Source organism: Argiope bruennichi, chromosome 7, assembly GCF_947563725.1.
Source record: "Argiope bruennichi chromosome 7, qqArgBrue1.1, whole genome shotgun sequence".
Lineage (NCBI taxonomy): Eukaryota > Metazoa > Arthropoda > Arachnida > Araneae > Araneidae > Argiope > Argiope bruennichi.
The window spans coordinates 84,436,411-84,455,602 of record NC_079157.1 but is presented as its reverse complement, the minus strand read 5'-3'; the positions used below and the strand labels follow the sequence as shown (position 1 = coordinate 84,455,602).

General features: G+C 29.1%; 1 protein-coding gene across 1 annotated transcript in view; it reads left to right on the top strand.

Annotated features, from left to right (window-relative positions):
• The window catches only part of LOC129976309 (proteoglycan 4-like), a 47,148-nt gene extending 30,370 nt beyond the window's left edge, over window positions 1–16,778 (top strand). Inside the window, exons 2-21 of the mRNA XM_056089810.1 lie at window positions 1,786–1,845; window positions 2,058–2,117; window positions 2,330–2,389; window positions 3,962–4,021; window positions 4,242–4,301; window positions 4,514–4,573; window positions 4,785–4,844; window positions 5,065–5,124; window positions 5,336–5,395; window positions 5,607–5,666; window positions 5,879–5,938; window positions 6,150–6,209; window positions 6,422–6,481; window positions 6,694–6,753; window positions 6,974–7,033; window positions 7,246–7,305; window positions 8,022–8,078; window positions 11,532–11,598; window positions 14,505–14,560; window positions 14,831–16,778. Of these exons, the coding sequence (XP_055945785.1) occupies window positions 1,786–1,845; window positions 2,058–2,117; window positions 2,330–2,389; window positions 3,962–4,021; window positions 4,242–4,301; window positions 4,514–4,573; window positions 4,785–4,844; window positions 5,065–5,124; window positions 5,336–5,395; window positions 5,607–5,666; window positions 5,879–5,938; window positions 6,150–6,209; window positions 6,422–6,481; window positions 6,694–6,753; window positions 6,974–7,033; window positions 7,246–7,305; window positions 8,022–8,078; window positions 11,532–11,598; window positions 14,505–14,560; window positions 14,831–14,961 (1,271 nt within the window). The 3' untranslated portion in view covers window positions 14,962–16,778. The remainder of the gene's footprint in view (window positions 1–1,785; window positions 1,846–2,057; window positions 2,118–2,329; window positions 2,390–3,961; window positions 4,022–4,241; window positions 4,302–4,513; window positions 4,574–4,784; window positions 4,845–5,064; window positions 5,125–5,335; window positions 5,396–5,606; window positions 5,667–5,878; window positions 5,939–6,149; window positions 6,210–6,421; window positions 6,482–6,693; window positions 6,754–6,973; window positions 7,034–7,245; window positions 7,306–8,021; window positions 8,079–11,531; window positions 11,599–14,504; window positions 14,561–14,830) is intronic.
• Window positions 16,779–19,192: the final 2,414 nt, after the last annotated feature.

The window sequence follows — 19,192 nt, the reverse complement described above, 5'->3', positions numbered from 1 at the left end:
ATCATATAGAAATTTTAAAAGATTTTGACAAAAACTTTTTTTTATTACAAGAAACTTTACGATTAAATTATTCTTTAAAAAAATGGAATTAGATGCTATATTGATTAAATTAAATGTCGTAACAAAACCATATTCTTTCCTCATTACACTTTGAGGATATCAAAGAAAAGGCGTGCCTTTTTTCTTTTGTCTTCCTCGAATTTAAGTCAAATTCTAGCCTCTGTAATTGTTTCATGAATGAACCTAAAATTAAAATTTATGAGTTAGGTCATATAACTAACTTATTGTTTCCTTAATATCTCTTAAATAAATGCATGAGTTAAGGTAAAAGAAACATTGAATTCGATAAATTTAAAACCTAAAATATTTGAAACTTCCAAAAAACGTTAATGATTTTCATAATTTAAAAATTAGCATATAATTACTTTCCATAATTATATAAATTGTTAAGAATGTATTGTACCAATATTTTGTTCAATTTTATAAAAAAAATGATTTTTTTTTTTTTTTTTTTTTTTTTTACATTTGAACATATTTGTTAATGTCATTAATTCCTATTTCATAAAGAAGGCCATTTTCATGTAGAAAAAAGCCTTTTTTGAAATGATAATACATAACGAATCTTGCGTAAAATTAAAAAATATATGTATATCTTCTTTCTAATAGACAAGGAAATTTCTTCACAGAGATATCCATTTCTGCAAGAATTAATGCTGCCTGATATGTATTACATTTTTTTCTGATATATAATTAATTATCTTAACTTGTAAGATTGCATTCAATTGCCAATGAAGATTGTCATTTGATAATATTTTTCATTTTTATTTCAAATGGTAATGAATTTATTCTTTAAAAACCAAAAATCTATATAATATGTCTTTCCAAATCAGATGGAATTTTATGCATTACGGCATTAGTTGACACGTTTTCGTATCAACTAATTCCGCTTCATTTATGTAAGATTTTATTTTAACATGGCTTTATTTATTAATATTGGTTCATGTTCCTGAACATGAAATATTATAACTTATTTTTCTCAGATACGATATAGTTCCCAAAGTTTCGCGACCTTCTGTTACAGATTGAATTAACCATTTAGAAATACTTATTATCAGTTTTTAAAATAGTAGGTATGCTTTTCTGATAAGTATTAACTAATAAATGTTTCTTTCTTCATTTGAAGGTTATTGTTATATAAATAATTAACGAGGAATAGCAAATAAATATATAAATGTTTCACTTAAAAATTAACTTTTCAAAAATATCCATTTCAATAAAAACTGAAGCCGCATCATACATGTTACAGTTAAATATTAATTCAAGTTTTCATATTAACAGATTAGTATTCTTAAAAATTAAATATTGTAATATTTTTTCTCAATATGAATGTATGTTAATACTAAGAAATTTTGAAAACCATCAAAAACCGGTGGAGTATCCCATTTGAATATATTTATGTCATTTATTTCATGATATCGCAAAACCATGAAAAAAAAATGCAGACTTTCTTTTTAATAGATGGAGCATCTCCTTCTCAGATATATCCATTTCAAACTCGAATAACAACATCTAATCATAATAAGATTTTACTTATTGGAATCGTTTATTTATCTTCATTTGGGCGGGACAGTAATTATGAAATTCTGTAACATACTTCTCCCTTTTCAGAGTTCTCGAAATTCTGCTTACCTCCCGTTGCATATTTTATTCATATTTAGAATTCATATAATTTTTTAAATAACAATTTGCAACAATGAAAATAAATTCCTACTTTCTTTCCAATAGATACGGAATTTTCTACTCCGAAATATTCATTTCACTCTGAAAGAGCACCAACTAAACAAGGTAAGATTTTACCTTTTGGACACTTTTATTTACCTTCATTCGTGCGTAATCGTAATTATAAAATTATGGAACTATCTTTTCCCCATTTTTCAGAGTTACCCAAATTTTGCCTACCTCTCGTTGCATATTTTATTCTTATTCAATATTGTTTGCATTTTTTAAAAATGACAATGAGGAAAAAGGAAAATAAATTCCTTCTTTCTTTCCATTAGATACGGAATTTTCTTCTCCGAAATATTCCTTTCAACCTGAAATAGCAACACCTAATCAAGGTAAGATTTTACCTTTTGGACTATTTTATTTACCTTCATTAGTGCGTGAACGTAATTATGAAATTATGGATCTAACTTTTCCCCATTTTTCAGAGTTTCCCAAATTTTGCCTACCTCTCGTTGCATATTTTATTCGTATTCAATATTCTTTGCATTTTTAAAAAATAATAACGTGGAAAATTGAAAATAAATTCCTTCTTTCTTTCCAATAGATACGGAATTTTCTTCTCCGAAATATTCCTTTCAACCTGAAATAGCAACATCTAATCAAGGTAAGATTTTACCTTTTTGACATTTTTTTTTACCTTCATTCGTGCGTAATCGTAATTATGAAATTATGGAGCTATCTTTTCCCTATTTTTCAGAGTTACCCAAATTTTGCCTACCTCTCGTTGCATATTTTATTCGTATTCAATATTGTTTGCATTTTTTTAAAACGACAATGAGGAAAAAGGAAAATAAATTCCTTCTTTCTTTCCATTAGATACGGAATTTTCTTCTCCGAAATATTCCTTTCAACCTGAAATAGCAACACCTAATCAAGGTAAGATTTTACCTTTTGGACTATTTTATTTACCTTCATTAGTGCGTGAACGTAATTATGAAATTATGGATCTAACTTTTCCCCATTTTTCAGAGTTTCCCAAATTTTGCCTACCTCTCGTTGCATATTTTATTCGTATTCAATATTCTTTGCATTTTTAAAAAATAATAACGTGGAAAAATGAAAATAAATTCCTTCTTTCTTTCCAATAGATACGGAATTTTCTTCTCCGAAATATTCCTTTCAACCTGAAATAGCAACACCTAATCAAGGTAAGATTTTACCTTTTGGACACTTTTATTTACCTTCATTAGTGCGTAATCGTAATTATGAAATTATGGAACTATCTTTTCCCTATTTTTCAGAGTTACCCAAATTTCACCTACCTCTCGTTGCATATTTTATTCGTATTCAATATTGTTGGCATTTTTTTAAAACGACAATGAGGAAAAAGGAAAATAAATTCCTTCTTTCTTTCCATTAGATACGGAATTTTCTTCTCCGAAATATTCCTTTCAACCTGAAATAGCAACACCTAATCAAGGTAAGATTTTACCTTTTGGACTACTTTATTTAACTTCATTAGTGCCTGAACGTAATTATGAAATTATGGATCTGACTTTTCCCCATTTTTCAGAGTTTCCCAAATTTTGCCTACCTCTCGTTGCATATTTTATTCGTATTCAATATTCTTTGCATTTTTAAAAAATAATAACGTGGAAAAATGAAAATAAATTCCTTCTTTCTTTCCAATAGATACGGAATTTTCTTCTCCAAAATATCCCTTTCAACCTGAAATAGCTACACCTAAACAAGGTAAGTTTTCCCTTTTGGACTCTTTTATTTACCTTCATTAGTGCGTGAACGTAATTATGAAATTATGGAACTATCTTTTCCCTATTTTTCAGAGTTACCCAAATTTTGCCTACCTCTCGTTGCAAATTTTATTCGTATTCAATATTGTTTGCATTTTTTTTAAAATGACAATGAAGAAAAAAGAAAATAAATTCCTTCTTTCTTTCCATTAGATACGGAATTTTCTTCTCCGAAATATTCCTTTCAACCTGAAATAGCAACACCTAATCAAGGTAAGATTTTACCTTTTGGACTATTTTATTTACCTTCATTAGTGCGTGAACGTAATTATGAAATTATGGATCTAACTTTTCCCCATTTTTCAGAGTTTCCCAAATTTTGCCTACCTCTCGTTGCATATTTTATTCGTATTCAATATTCTTTGCATTTTTAAAAAATAATAACGTGGAAACATGAAAATAAATTCCTTCTTTCTTTCCAATAGATACGGAATTTTCTTCTCCGAAATATTCCTTTCAACCTGAAATAGCAAAACCTAATCAAGGTAAGATTTTACCTTTTGGACTGTTTTATTTGCCTTCATTAGTGCGTGAACGTAATTATGAAATTATGGAATTATGGAACTATCTTTTCCCCATTTTTCAGAGTTACCCAAATTTTGCCTACCTCTCGTTGCATATTTTATTCGTATTCAATATTTTTTGCATTTTTAAAAAATAATAATGTGGAAAAATGAAAATAAATTCCTTCTTTCTTTCCAATAGATGCGGAATTTTCTTCTCCGAAATATTCATTTCACTCTGAAAGAGCACCAACTAAACAAGGTAAGATTTTACCTTTTGGACACTTTTATTTACCTTCATTAGTGCGTAATCGTAATTATGAAATTATGGAACTATCTTTTCCCCATTTTTCAGAGTTACCCAAATTTTGCCTACCTCTCGTTGCATATTTTATTCTTATTCAATATTGTTTGCATTTTTTTAAAATGACAATGAGGAAAAAGGAAAATAAATTCCTTCTTTTTTTCCATTAGATACGGAATTTTCTTCTCCGAAATATTCCTTTCAACCTGAAATAGCAACACCTAAACAAGGTAAGTTTTACCTTTTGGACTCTTTTATTTACCTTCATTAGTGCGTGAACGTAATTATGAAATTATGGAACTATCTTTTCCCTATTTTTGAGAGTTACCCAAATTTTGCCTACCTCTCGTTGCATATTTTATTCGTATTCAATATTGTTTGCATTTTTTTAAAACGACAATGAGGAAAAAGGAAAATAAATTCCTTCTTTCTTTCCATTAGATGCGGAATTTTCTTCTTCGAAATATTCCTTTCAACCTGAAATAGCAACACCTAATCAAGGTAAGATTTTACCTTTTGGACTCTTTTATTTACCTTCATTAGTGCCTAATCGTAATTATGAAATTATGGAATTATGGAACTATCTTTTCCCCATTTTTCAGAGTTACCCAAATTTTGCCTACCTCTCGTTGCATATTTTATTCGTATTCAATATTTTTTGCATTTTTTTAAAACGACAATGAGGAAAAAGGAAAATAAATTCCTTCTTTCTTTCCATTAGATACGGAATTTTCTTCTCCGAAATATTCCTTTCAACCTGAAATAGCAACACCTAATCAAGGTAAGATTTTACCTTTTGGACAATTTATTTACCTTCATTAGTGCGTGAACGTAATTATGAAATTATGGATCTAACTTTTCCCCATTTTTCAGAGTTTCTCAAATTTTGCCTACCTCTCGTTGCATATTTTATTCGTATTCAATATTCTTTGCATTTTTAAAAAATAATAACGTGGAAAAATGAAAATAAATTCCTTCTTTCTTTCGAATAGATACGGAATTTTCTTCTCCGAAATATCCCTTTCAACCTGAAATAGCAACACCTAAACAAGGTAAGTTTTACCTTTTGGACTCTTTTATTTACCTTCATTAGTGCGTGAACGTAATTATGAAATTATGGAACTATCTTTTCCCTATTTTTCAGAGTTACCCAAATTTTGCCTACCTCTCGTTGCAAATTTTATTCGTATTCAATATTGTTTGCATTTTTTTAAAATGACAATGAAGAAAAAAGAAAATAAATTCCTTCTTTCTTTGCATTAGATACGGAATTTTCTCCTCCGAAATATTCCTTTCAACCTGAAATAGCAACACCTAATCAAGGTAAGATTTTACCTTTTGGACTATTTTATTTACCTTCATTAGTGCGTGAACGTAATTATGAAATTATGGATCTAACTTTTCCCCATTTTTCAGAGTTTCCCAAATTTTGCCTACCTCTCGTTGCATATTTTATTCGTATTCAATATTCTTTGCATTTTTAAAAAATAATAACGTGGAAAAATGAAAATAAATTCCTTCTTTCTTTCGAATAGATACGGAATTTTCTTCTCCGAAATATCCCTTTCAACCTGAAATAGCAACACCTAAACAAGGTAAGTTTTACCTTTTGGACTCTTTTATTTACCTTCATTAGTGCGTGAACGTAATTATGAAATTATGGAACTATCTTTTCCCTATTTTTCAGAGTTACCCAAATTTTGCCTACCTCTCGTTGCAAATTTTATTCGTATTCAATATTGTTTGCATTTTTTTAAAATGACAATGAAGAAAAAAGAAAATAAATTCCTTCTTTCTTTGCATTAGATACGGAATTTTCTCCTCTGAAATATTCCTTTCAACCTGAAATAGCAACACCTAATCAAGGTAAGATTTTACCTTTTGGACTATTTTATTTACCTTCATTAGTGCGTGAACGTAATTATGAAATTATGGATCTAACTTTTCCCCATTTTTCAGAGTTTCCCAAATTTTGCCTACCTCTCGTTGCATATTTTATTCGTATTCAATATTCTTTGCATTTTTAAAAAATAATAACGTGGAAAAATGAAAATAAATTCCTTCTTTCTTTCCAATAGATACGGAATTTTCTTCTCCGAAATATTCCTTTCAACCTGAAATAGCAACATCTAATCAAGGTAAGATTTTACCTTTTGGACACTTTTATTTACCTTCATTAGTGCGTAATCGTAATTATGAAATTATGGAACTATCTTTTCCCCATTTTTCAGAGTTACCCAAATTTTGCCTACCTCTCGTTGCATATTTTATTCGTATTCAATATTGTTTGCATTTTTTTAAAATGACAATGAGGAAAAAGGAAAATAAATTCCTTTTTTCTTTCTATTAGATACGGAATTTTCTTCTCCGAAATATTCCTTCCAACCTGAAATAGCAAAACCTAATCAAGGTAAGATTTTACCTTTTGGACTGTTTTATTTGCCTTCATTAGTGCGTGAACGTAATTATGAAATTATGGAATTATGGAACTATCTTTTCCCCATTTTTCAGAGTTACCCAAATTTTGCCTACCTCTCGTTGCATATTTTATTCGTATTCAATATTTTTTGCATTTTTAAAAAATTATAATGTGGAAAAATGAAAATAAATTCCTTCTTTCTTTCCAATAGATACGGAATTTTCTTCTCCAAAATATCCCTTTCAACCTGAAATAGCTACACCTAAACAAGGTAAGTTTTCCCTTTTGGACTCTTTTATTTACCTTCATTAGTGCGTGAACGTAATTATGAAATTATGGAACTATCTTTTCCCTATTTTTCAGAGTTACCCAAATTTTGCCTACCTCTCGTTGCAAATTTTATTCGTATTCAATATTGTTTGCATTTTTTTTAAAATGACAATGAAGAAAAAAGAAAATAAATTCCTTCTTTCTTTCCATTAGATACGGAATTTTCTTCTCCGAAATATTCCTTTCAACCTGAAATAGCAACACCTAATCAAGGTAAGATTTTACCTTTTGGACTGTTTTATTTTCCTTCATTAGTGCGTAATCGTAATTATGAAATTATGGAACTATTTTTTCCCCATTTTTCAGAGTTACCCAAATTTTGCCTACCTCTCGTTGCATATTTTATTCGTATTCAATATTCTTTGCATTTCTTAAAAATAACAATTTGGAACAATGAATATAAATTCCTTCTTTCTTGCCTTCTGTGTTGCTATTTCAGGAATTCAATAAATACGGGATATTCTTTTCCTGACTATCCATTTCAACCTTAAATGGCACAACAAGATTGTATGATTTTTTTAGATGTGTTTTGTCATTTTGCTTTCTGTTTCTACAGACAGATTTTTTTTTTTTATGTTTTGTATAGTTCTAAAGCTCCAAAATTTTGCCACCTGTGTATAATAATTCCTTGTTCATTTAAAAAATTTGTAATTCATTTTTTTTTTAAATTTTGGCTTAGTAAGTAACAATTAAGTATGTATGTATGCTTTTGATTTTAACGGAGAGAACCGCGACTAAAGAATCACTTTCACATTTTATCTTTTTATAAGTCTTTACACATCTTTGCTTGATCATAATGGTAAATATGGAATTTTTTAATATATTTTTCTCGTGTTTCAAAGTTTCTTATGCTTGATAACTATTATTTACAAAACGGTAATACATGATGCATAAAATTCAAAAGTGTATGCTTTATTTCTTTCCACCAGACGAATTGTCCTCTCTACCCTATCCGTTTGAACCTGAATTTGAAACCCCTGATCAATGTAAGAGTTTATTCTAAAAAAGATTTTATTTTCTTGATTTATCTCCTAAAGATGGGATTTGTTTTTATTTAAATATGTTATCGTTTTGAAATTTTTTGCAGTTTATAGAAAAAAATGCATTTGAAAATATTTATTTCCCCCTTTTAATAGTTATATGTAAGGATAAAATTCATACGCATGTTTTCTTTCATCATCGGCATTTTTTTTTATTACCAAAAGTTTTCAAATATTTTGAATTCTTTTTTCATGCTTGTTGTTTTTCCCAACAAAACTTATTGCACAGCAATAAAAAATTAAAGCAAAATTAAAAGCAATAACATATTTTTTTTAAAAATCCAATCATACTACAAAAAAGAGCAATAGTTTTTTGAAATTTATAAATTATAATAAATGTACTTACTTAATAACTTTTAAAGTTAATTACTGTTTTTATTTCCCATAAAACTCTAAAAATGTCAATTTCTGTTAAATTCCTGTTTTAAAAATTAGCCTACAGAGCATGTGAAAATAAATCTTCCTTCTAAACTGTTTATTGACAATGGGAAATAAAACCATCTACATTCGTAATAATAATCAAAACAGTTTGAATTCCAATGCAAAAATGGCATTTATTGTTTTAAAATATATCTGAAAATAAACTTAAAATTTATTAAAATTACCGAAAAAATGCTACTTTAATTACATCGATATTGCAAAAAATATAATTTCGTCAGCTTTTAATGGATTAATTTTTTTGTGATTATATTTTCGAATTTTTTTAATGCAAAATTTTTGCCAAATTTATAATTTAATATTTCAAAAAAATATCCGCAATGATCAACTTTCCATTACTCAATGTATGATCGAATCTTATAACTATATTTCCAACAATCTGGCCTGTAGAACACTAGCTTTTTCATTTTCCTTTCTTAATAGTAAAGTTATGAACGAATGATCAGAAAATGTAATTTTTAATTCCAATCACAATTATTTTATGTTAGCTTAAAATCTAATAAAAAATTATTCGTATAATAAACACATAAATGTTTGTAAAGATACAAAAAAACCATGCAAATCCTAAGAGAGATAAAGAGTGTGACACTTCTTATATTAAAGTTTTTTTTCTTTGCTTACTTTTAAATAAAAAATTGATATTTTGTAGCAATCAGAAAGTATTTAAAAAATACAAACAGGTGGCAATTTTGTCGATCTTCCAAATTTAAAGTTTTTTTTAGTATGGAGATATTTAGATAGCAAATATTGAAGTTTTATACAGTTTATTGAAGTAACGTATGTGAAATATATGGTTAAAAATCTTCGAATTTTATACAATTTAATAATGTGGCCATTGTTAAAACACTTAAAACAGGAAAATAGATTCGAATTTTCAAGTGGTCCATCAAAGATTTCAACTATTATCTCATGTTACTAATAAATAAAGCAAGACAATACAGTAACATTTCACATATTTGACATTTAACCTGAGTAGAAAATGTAGTTGAGTATGTTATTCTTAACACCACAAAGTGGTATCCAAAGCAATGAAACTTTAGCATGAATTCCTGTTAGACTGAATAGAATAACTGTTATGTCCACTTACACAGGAACCGCGGTTATCCAGTGATAAAATCACAGCTTCAATCAGTCTTATAGAATCTCAATTCTATATGGTTTTGCAAAAGATCCACTATGTACTACTTATCCACTACTTATCTAATGAAAATAAATCGGATGTCGAAGACCAAATGTCTCCCATATGGTTTGGTGAAGATCGGAAAAGCAGTTGAAAGTTCAGTTTTCGTCCTGATCGTCCGATCACAATTCAGAATTACAAAATCAGTCCAAAACAGCCCATATAGAGCGTTTATCTAAGTTAAACTGAAGTAGCGGGTTGCCAATCCAGAGCATACTTGGAAGAAAGAAATGAGCATTTTACCAGCTTCTGAAGTAATCTCTTCTAAGGAACAAAGCTGTGTTGCCCGGCTTTTTATAGTTCCCGTGATAAGGTAAAGAAGGTTCTGGGAAAATAAGCATAACTCGCGTTCTAATGAATCTATCCCCAAGACTCCTGTAAATTCTGAAATCTATCAAAATCGCCAAGTTTATCACCAAGGACGAGCATCATTGACTCAATATCCTTTCAGCATCTTGTAAAAATGTCTTCTTTACCAGGTAATCTTTTGCGTTGGTAAACAAGTGACAAATTCGTTGCAATACTTATGTAGATACAGTACTATTAGAAAATTAAATGTTGCTCATAACCTGTTGAATGTGATTATTACTTATTATTTCGTCTTGGTGTTTCAAATAATTAAATAAAAATTTTATTTCACTGTGCTCTTTATTATCCCTTTCAATTAACAAAATAAGAAACCATCATTTTATCAAACCATTACCACAGTTACAACACCATAATCACATGGCAAAAATAACAGCGCATCTTATTTGATGTTCACAATTTACTGCGAGATTACTTTTATTTCCTTATGCGAAATGTATATGGAATTCCAAATTTAATTAGAGCTGAGAACTTGACAAGTACAACATGAGCATTCATTGCTTATTGCTAAACAGCAATAAACAATGGATGTTCATGTGATAAGATAAAACGCATGTGATTTGCAAGAAGCAAAAAAAAGTATCAAAGACATGGAATTGTGGTTCATCCAAAGTAATATACTTAAATATATGGAAGCAAATATCTAAAATGCAATAAATTGCAATGAGAAATGAGAAGTTGGACATTTCCTTGAAAAGCATGTTTCTTTCATTTCAAATGCCAATTTAATTTCTTTGAATTGATTATTTTCCATCTTCATATTTTTTTTTATTCTTTATTTTTTCAGTTTTCATTTAATTCATTCTTAATTTATATTGGTATTATAAATAATAATTAGTAAAATTGCATTTTTATAATGCAAGCGAACTAAATAAATAAATTTCATTAATTATTTTGAATAGACATTCATTTCAAAGTTTAATCATGAAATTAAAACTTTAGATTACATTTAATGTTGATATGAATGTGGAGTTAATAATTCATAATACATTTATTTATTTTTGCCTTCTAACTCTATCTTGTCAACTTATTTTATTACGGAAGACTAAATACAGAAAGAAAATATTTGGTGTTCAGTTAGAACCAATTACTAAATTCAATTATACATTTTTCTATCCTTCATACAAACATATAAATATGGATTGCAAACCTCTATCTACTACCTTCTTCAATGACTTCTTCGCTGTACTTTCTCGGAACTTGAAAATCGTTGCCTTTAATCAAATTCTTCGTTCGAGGATAAAGTCGCATGAAATGAGATCAGTAGAATGAAGATGATAGTCGAAATGTGTACATTTATTTTCAAATATTTTGTAATTTTACTTTTAATTATAATGATTCAATCTCTTTTTTTGGGGAATATTTTGATTTAATAAAATCACATAAAAATCCATTTTATTTTATGATTATTTCAGATATATGCACCGAAGATAAATGCCTGAATGCAAAATGTGAAGTTGTGGTAAACGGTTACAAATGCAGGTAAAACAATTTAAAAAATGGTACTTCTTAATAGTTTCTATATACTTGTATTTCAAGCGTTTTAGAATTGCAAATATATTTCAGCACGTAAAACCTCAACACTAATAATTAAATATTTCAATGCATGAACATATAAATCTTCCTTTCATTTATTAAATAGGATTTTTAGTCACGCATTTCTCAATAATTCCTAATCACATTAAGTAAAATTTTACTACATCATTTAAAAAAATATAATGAGAAAATGTTCACCAATAGAGAAATTGATAAATGAAAACTATAAAATCAAGATCTTATGACACTCTTAGATCTTACACTTAAAATCGAAAATAATGTTTTTGAATTATGTCTGTCTGCATGGGAATATGATAACTTAAAAACTCATCAAGTAAGAGAAATGAAATTTTGGTTGAAGTTTTTTACATAAAATTTGTATATTTATATCAAATTTCGTATTAAATCCGTCCACAGGAATTTTGTCTGCCCATTTAAGAGTACCTGAAAATTATCATTTACAAACGAAAATAGCCAAATAAATAAATCCTGGAGCATAATTTGTTTATTAAAATTTTTGATCTGTAACAAATTAAAGGGACAAATCAGGAATTAATGTATCATTTATTGATGATATTCATTCGGTATCGATTTGTATATTTATTCATATTCACTACTAATGAACTTTTGAAATGGCAAGGATACAAAGTTGATGAATTCATAAATTATTTCTCAATTCATTTTAAGTAAACTTTGTGGCTGATTTTCTGTTTCTTAGACATTGAAAAAAAATTCAAAATAATTTTGCGTAATTAAAATAATTTAACATAAATATAGAGTGACAGGCTGGTAGGTACATCCTTCTAAACGTCTTTAATCACATCATATCTTGTTGGGAGATAATGGATCACAGAATTCAAGATATAGAATCTACGCAGATTGATCAAGATCTTCAGCAGGATCTGCATATCGTGTCACGCAGGATGCAGTTACTGCACACCAGTAGGTAATCAGTCAATTAAAATAATTTAACATGAATATAGAGTGACAGGCTGGTAGGCACATCCTTCTAAACATCTCCAGTCACATCATATCTTGTTGGGAGACAATGGGCTGACAATGACTGAGACAGTTGGCAGACACAGTTACTGCACACCAGTAGGTAACCAGTCAATTAAAATAATTTAACATGAATATGGAGTGACAGGCTGGTAGGCACATCCTTCTAAACGTCTCCAGTCACATCATATCTTGTTGGGAGACAATGAGTCACGGAATTCAGGATATAGAAACGACACAGATGGATCAATATCTTCAGCAGGATGTTCATATTGTGTCACACAGAACACAGTTACTGCACACCAGTAGGTAATCAGTCAATTAAAATAATTTAACATGAATATGGAGTGTCAGGCTGGTAGGCACATCCTTCTAAACGTCTCCAATCACATCATATCTTGTTGGGAGACGATGGGTCACAGAATTCAGGATATAGAATCTACATAGATGGATCAAAATCTTCAGCAGGATCTTCATTTCGTGTCACGCAGGACACAGTTACTGCACACCAGTAGGTAACCAGTCTTTTGAAAGAAAATATACTGTCTTTCATGATGAATTACTAGGATTCAATAGAGCAGTTAAATTTGCAAACTCACTTCTCTCATTAGATCCCATCACTATTAAACTAGAGCAAGTATACAAGCCTCAAGTTCTCCAAAATCCAGTAGCCAGTTAGCAAGAGATAATTCTCCCTTCTTCTTGTAAATCCCCACTTTAAAATCTCTTGGATCAAGACACATGTAAGGTATGACGGGAATGAAGTGGCTGACAAACTAGCCAAAACAGCGGCTACTGCGAATCAAGATAGTGAAGCTTTTAAAATGTCATCTGAAGAACATTCTTCAAACCGAGATGGTGGCAAAACCGCAAAAAGATGGAAAGGAGATGAAACAGTCAAGTTCACATTCAAGTATCTCACCACGCAGCCAAATAAGACCGTTTTTTTTTTTTTTTTAAGTTTTAGTTATCCTAACATCCCGTTTTAAAGCAACACTAGAGCTATTTTGGGACGGACTTTGTAATTTTGAGCCGCGGTCAGATGACGAGGACAACACCTGAGCTGACAACCCCCTCTAGAACCTTCTACGCCCCACCAGAGGGATGACATTTGGATCCGACGGATTTAACGTGCACCAGACTCGCTTACACGGTAGCATCGGGTCTCGAACCAGAAACCGCCAAATGGGACAGAGTGGATGTTTTATTCTTCACTGGACAAGGTCCTTTGCCGACATACCTACACAGATTCCAAAAGATTTTTATTTTTATTACAGAATTGTTATAATGTGTTGTATCACTTGGAAATGGTTTAATTCATAATGCATCCATTTAGCAAATTTAATTTTTTAAATAAAAAAATAATTTAAAATAATTTTTCTAAATTATATGCAGTTAATCAAAACTCTTTTTTTTTTTTGTAAAAAAAATAAAAATCCATGCATCCTAAGGTTAAATATAAAAATCTCCTAGAAAATTCCCATTAACGTCTATACAGTGTTGCCAACGAATGTTACAGGTCCTTTATTTTCATTCATCCGGCCATCTTTTTAACTTCCAGCTGTTAATATTCATTCCCAATACGTTCAATCTTTATTTAAATAAGAAATTATTTTATTTATTTCATAGAAGTTCCCTTATTTATTTTTTAAATTATAGCAATATTTTAAAAATATGAATTATTTAATTCTGGCCTTTTGGAAAAAAATTAATCAAAATAATTTTAACACTTTGCTCAATTTTTTTCAAAAATAAAAATTACTTTTATAACCAGTATTGTATTTAAAAAAAAAGTTCATATTATTTCATGTGTTATAGTTTTTTTTTTAAATTTCTTCACATTGATTATTTAGATGCAATGAAGGCTTCAGTGGTGAAAGATGTGAAGTGATAACTCAAATACGGCCAGGTAAGAAAACAATTTAAATTATTTCTGAAATCAAACTATCATTTGAAATTTGAATGAAAAAGCAGTTTTATGTTTTGTCGTTTCAAATATAAGCTATTTAAAAATCCTTTTAATTTCTAGTAAAGCTATCAAACTTTAAATATCCTCTTAAAATATATAATTATAGTATACCTGTTTTAAATGATAAAAGCATCGTCTTAAAAAATCTTCTTTAGTTAATTAATTCTGCAATATTTTTTCATTCCTGGTAATATTTTTTTTATCTTTCAGATCAGTCAATTCCCTGGTTGATTGCCTTTCTCGCAGTAAATTTTCTGATATGCATTTTACTTCTTGGAATATGCTGCACTATCTGTCGTACAACAAAGTTTAATTGCCGTGTTGAAGTTCTGCAAATATAACATTGCAATAACATTATAGAAGTAACGTTACAATCTCACAAGTACTGAGTGTCAACGGTGATTGTATAAACAAGTTTAAAAGTTTTATTTTATAACTAGCCGCCTTTGGCGACCAGCCGGTTCGCCAACCTTAATGCTCATTAAAATTTTAATAATTAAATATTTTATGCAATCCCTACTTTAATAACTTCTTCATCAAAATATTTTTAAACTTCAAATAAATTTTGACAGTCATATAATTCACTCATTATATTATAAAGGCCTTCAGTCATAACGTGATATGTATCTCTCTAATTTTCTGTTAGAATTTATGCTTTAAATTAAATGGAAATGATTAATCTGCAATTAATATAATAATATTTTTTACTGAAATAAAGCATTTTTTTATAATATGTTTATTAAAAACAGAGTCACTGAGCATTTAAACCTTATGGGCACTAAAGAATATCTTTCTTAATTTATGTAATATCTCAAGAATTTGTCAACAAAATTTTCTCAGATTCATCATGAGCAAATCGATTCATTAACAATGTTTAATTTAATGCATCAAGCACTAAGAATATAAACAGAATCGTTTCAAATAATTGGTCGAAAACAGGTTAAAAAAACTACTTAAAAAACGATATACTTAAAACTATAAGCATATACAAAAAATATATAACTAACATAAATACAATTTAATTACAAAAGCATACAACGAACCTAAAAATAATTTTAATCAAGTCCGCATCTGTTGAAAATAGTTGTCAACATTCAGACCACAATGCGCATGCGTGAATTTTTCTACGTCAGTTGTGTTAATGTTATACAGATTAGAAATTTTTAATTTCTTTTATTCTGTTTTATTTTAATTCAAAAATACTTCAGAATAAATCTGAAAGATCGATTCATTAACAATGTTTAATTTTAAATGCATCAGACATTAAGAAAATAAACAGAATTGTTTGAAATAATCTGTCGAAAATGTTAAGCCTAAACTCATTAGTGTGGGGAAAAAAATTGAAGCCTTACTCATTTGGAAGTGAAGATTTTTTTGGTGGGAAAGTTAGTTTTTAATTTATAATTAAAATTCTAACTAAAAATTCAAAAAAGGACCCCAGGTGCACATTCCCGACCTCCAAGGTTTACATGTACCAAATTTGGTAGCTGTGGGTCAAACGGTCTGGTCTGTAGAGCACCAACACACACACACATTGAGCTTTATTATAAGTATAGATGTATAGTGCATGCTCGAGTAAAAGATTAAGTTTGAATCAAATGGGTTTTCTATAATAAATCAGATATTTTCTTTTAATTAAAAACTTACAAATTTAATATCACAAATTTAGAATTTATATAAAATAAGCACAGAAAATTGCACCTTTGCTTTGTCTTTTTTTTACTTTACTGTCTTTTGATACACAGTATAAAGGATGCATTTTAACTATCAAAAGATTCGAATTCGAAATTTTGTCAAATATATACGTTTCACACCTCCATGAGTCCAAAAAGAATAATCTGGCATTATATCTGTATGTCATTCTATCTGTCTGTTTGTCTGTGAACACAGTAATCCAAAGCCGCTTTGAGCTAGACGTCTGAAATTTGGTTCATGGAATTGCGAACAAATCTGTAGATTTCTGAAATTTTGAATAAAATCTATTCGCAGGAATTTTTTCTTTCTAGCTGTTCGAGTACAAGTGAACTCGATTACAAAACGTAAGAGAGCTAAGTAAATAAATTTTGCATAGAATTTTAGCATCACAAATATGAATATTTATCAAATTTTAAACCAAATCCGTCAAACAGTCGACTGCCTGTCTATCTGTATTTTTCTATGCATGTAAATTTAATAACACATTAATGCAATGAATAAATCGATGAAATTGGTATGCTGTTTTATGACTAAAACTATAGTTTTGTTTTAAATTTTGATGCCGATTGACCGGCAAAAAAGTGTCTAAAATACATATTCTCACAATAAATTCAGTAAAAATGCTAGATTCATGATAAAGATCTATATTTCGTGACTATCGTCCACCACTGCCATACAGGGTATTCACGGCTTTATTCAAAGTTTCATAATTTTTTGCGGATATGGAATTAGCCACTAATGAATAAGCCCTTTATTTGAGATTAGGGATTGCAATACCGGTATACCGGGATACCGAATACCGGTATTTTGAGCCATTTGTACAATTTTGTAATACCGGTATTCACAAGTTTAAATACCGGTTTTTCGGTATTTACTAGAAATTTTTAATATTGTCTCCACTATATGTTCAGGGATCGCGAACATAGCAATATAGTATACGTTTTTGTTTTTATGTCTACCTAACGTGCGAAATTAATTAGCTAATTAATAGCTTAATTAATTGCTTAAATCTAAATTAGTGAAACATGGATTATCCCTGAAATAAAATATAGTATTCATAACGACTGATGGAGCAACAATTATGAAAATAGTTGGAAAGTTGATTGGTGCAAATCAGCACTTGTGCTATGCACATGGAATTCAGTTAGGAGTAATAGATGTATTATACCAAAAATATAAAGAACAGAAGAATCCAAATACTGTGGATATAGAAACTTCGGATTCCAACTTTGAAAAGAGTGAGAGTGATATTGACAATGAAGATAATGACAATGTAATTGTTGAAGATATTGCTAATGAGGATGAAATATTAACCTATCAAGAATTGCTTCCTATAAAGTTCGAAAAATTGTTAAAATATTTAAACGTTCCCCTATAAAAAGGATATATTACTAAAATATATACTAACTGAAAATAAAACAGAATATATGTTAATGTTAGATTCTAAACACGTTGGACCAGTTTCTCCTAATGATGGAACGATTTTTGAAAAAGAGAAATCCAATCCAAAAAGCAATAATCGACTTAAACCTGTAAATTAATTTTTCAGATAGTGAATTCGACTTAATATCCAGAACTATATCAGCTCTACTTCCAATAAAACTGACTATTGAGGTATTATGTCGGGGAGATTCTAATTTATTAGCAGCTAATGCAACAATAAATTTCATGTTGCAATCATGAAAGAACAGCACACATCACTATCTGAAGAATTATATATTACATTGAAAAATTGCACTGAAGATAGGCATACCGAAATAGAAAATGCCTTATGGTATTTACATAATTATAATGATTTTAAAAATGGAAAAGAAAATAACCAATTTAAATTTTATTAAGTTTAGAGTAAATTTTCTTAAAATTTTTTACCCACAAACCTATCCACATTCAGAATTCGGTTCAATTATCGAAGATTATGATGTCACTACTGTCGATAGTGAAAAGGAATTGTCTCTTGAACAAAAATTAGAATTAGCGATAAATAAAAAAATTTCAACGAACCAAAATACAATACAGAAATCAGTTATATCCAAAATCATCCGATGAGAAATCGATTTATTTGAAGATGAGGGATTTAGAGGTAAATACTTGGAAAAAGTATTTCGCGCATTGCTAACAGTACCACCAACTAGCGTAGATGCCGAAAGAGCGTTTTCGACAGCTGGTCATTTTTACACAAAATTGCTTTTCAGGCTTAATGACAGTAGAATGGATGCATTATGTTATTCTTCGATCACATTTCAAAAATTTGTAATAGTACCACAAACTGCATAGTGATATTTACACTTTTTTTGTGATTTAAATAAATAAGACGTTTCTTAACTTTTTTGTGATTATATAATGTTATAATTTATAAGTTACAAATTATTTTTTGTGATATTTACACTCTCTAACAAAACTGGCAAATAAAAAAAAGAAACACCCGCGGTTTCTTTCTTTTTCCAAAATTTCTAATACCGGTATTAAAACCGGTATCCCGGTATTAAGGTTTAAAAAATACCGAATACCGGTATTGAAATTTTGGTCCGGTATTGCAATCCCTATTTGAGATATACGAGAAAGTTTTGGGGAAACTGATTTTTATCTTATGATTTTCACTCTTTGGGATTCATTTGGATTGACCGTTCTTGTTTGAAAATACCAACTCAGATTAGATTCCAAGCTCTTGTTGTGAACATTTCTATGGTTTCCGATCACTCGTGCATAAATGGGGTTCTCATTTCCAGATTGAATTTTCTAAAAGGTCCAGAATTTTCTCCTTGGTAGTATAATTAGACATGGATTTTAGAAAATGAATTATGGTACATATCATTCATGTTCTGCAACTAGTCATTGTAGAGAAGAAAGGAGCAATAACGGGACTGAAGAACGGGTGGT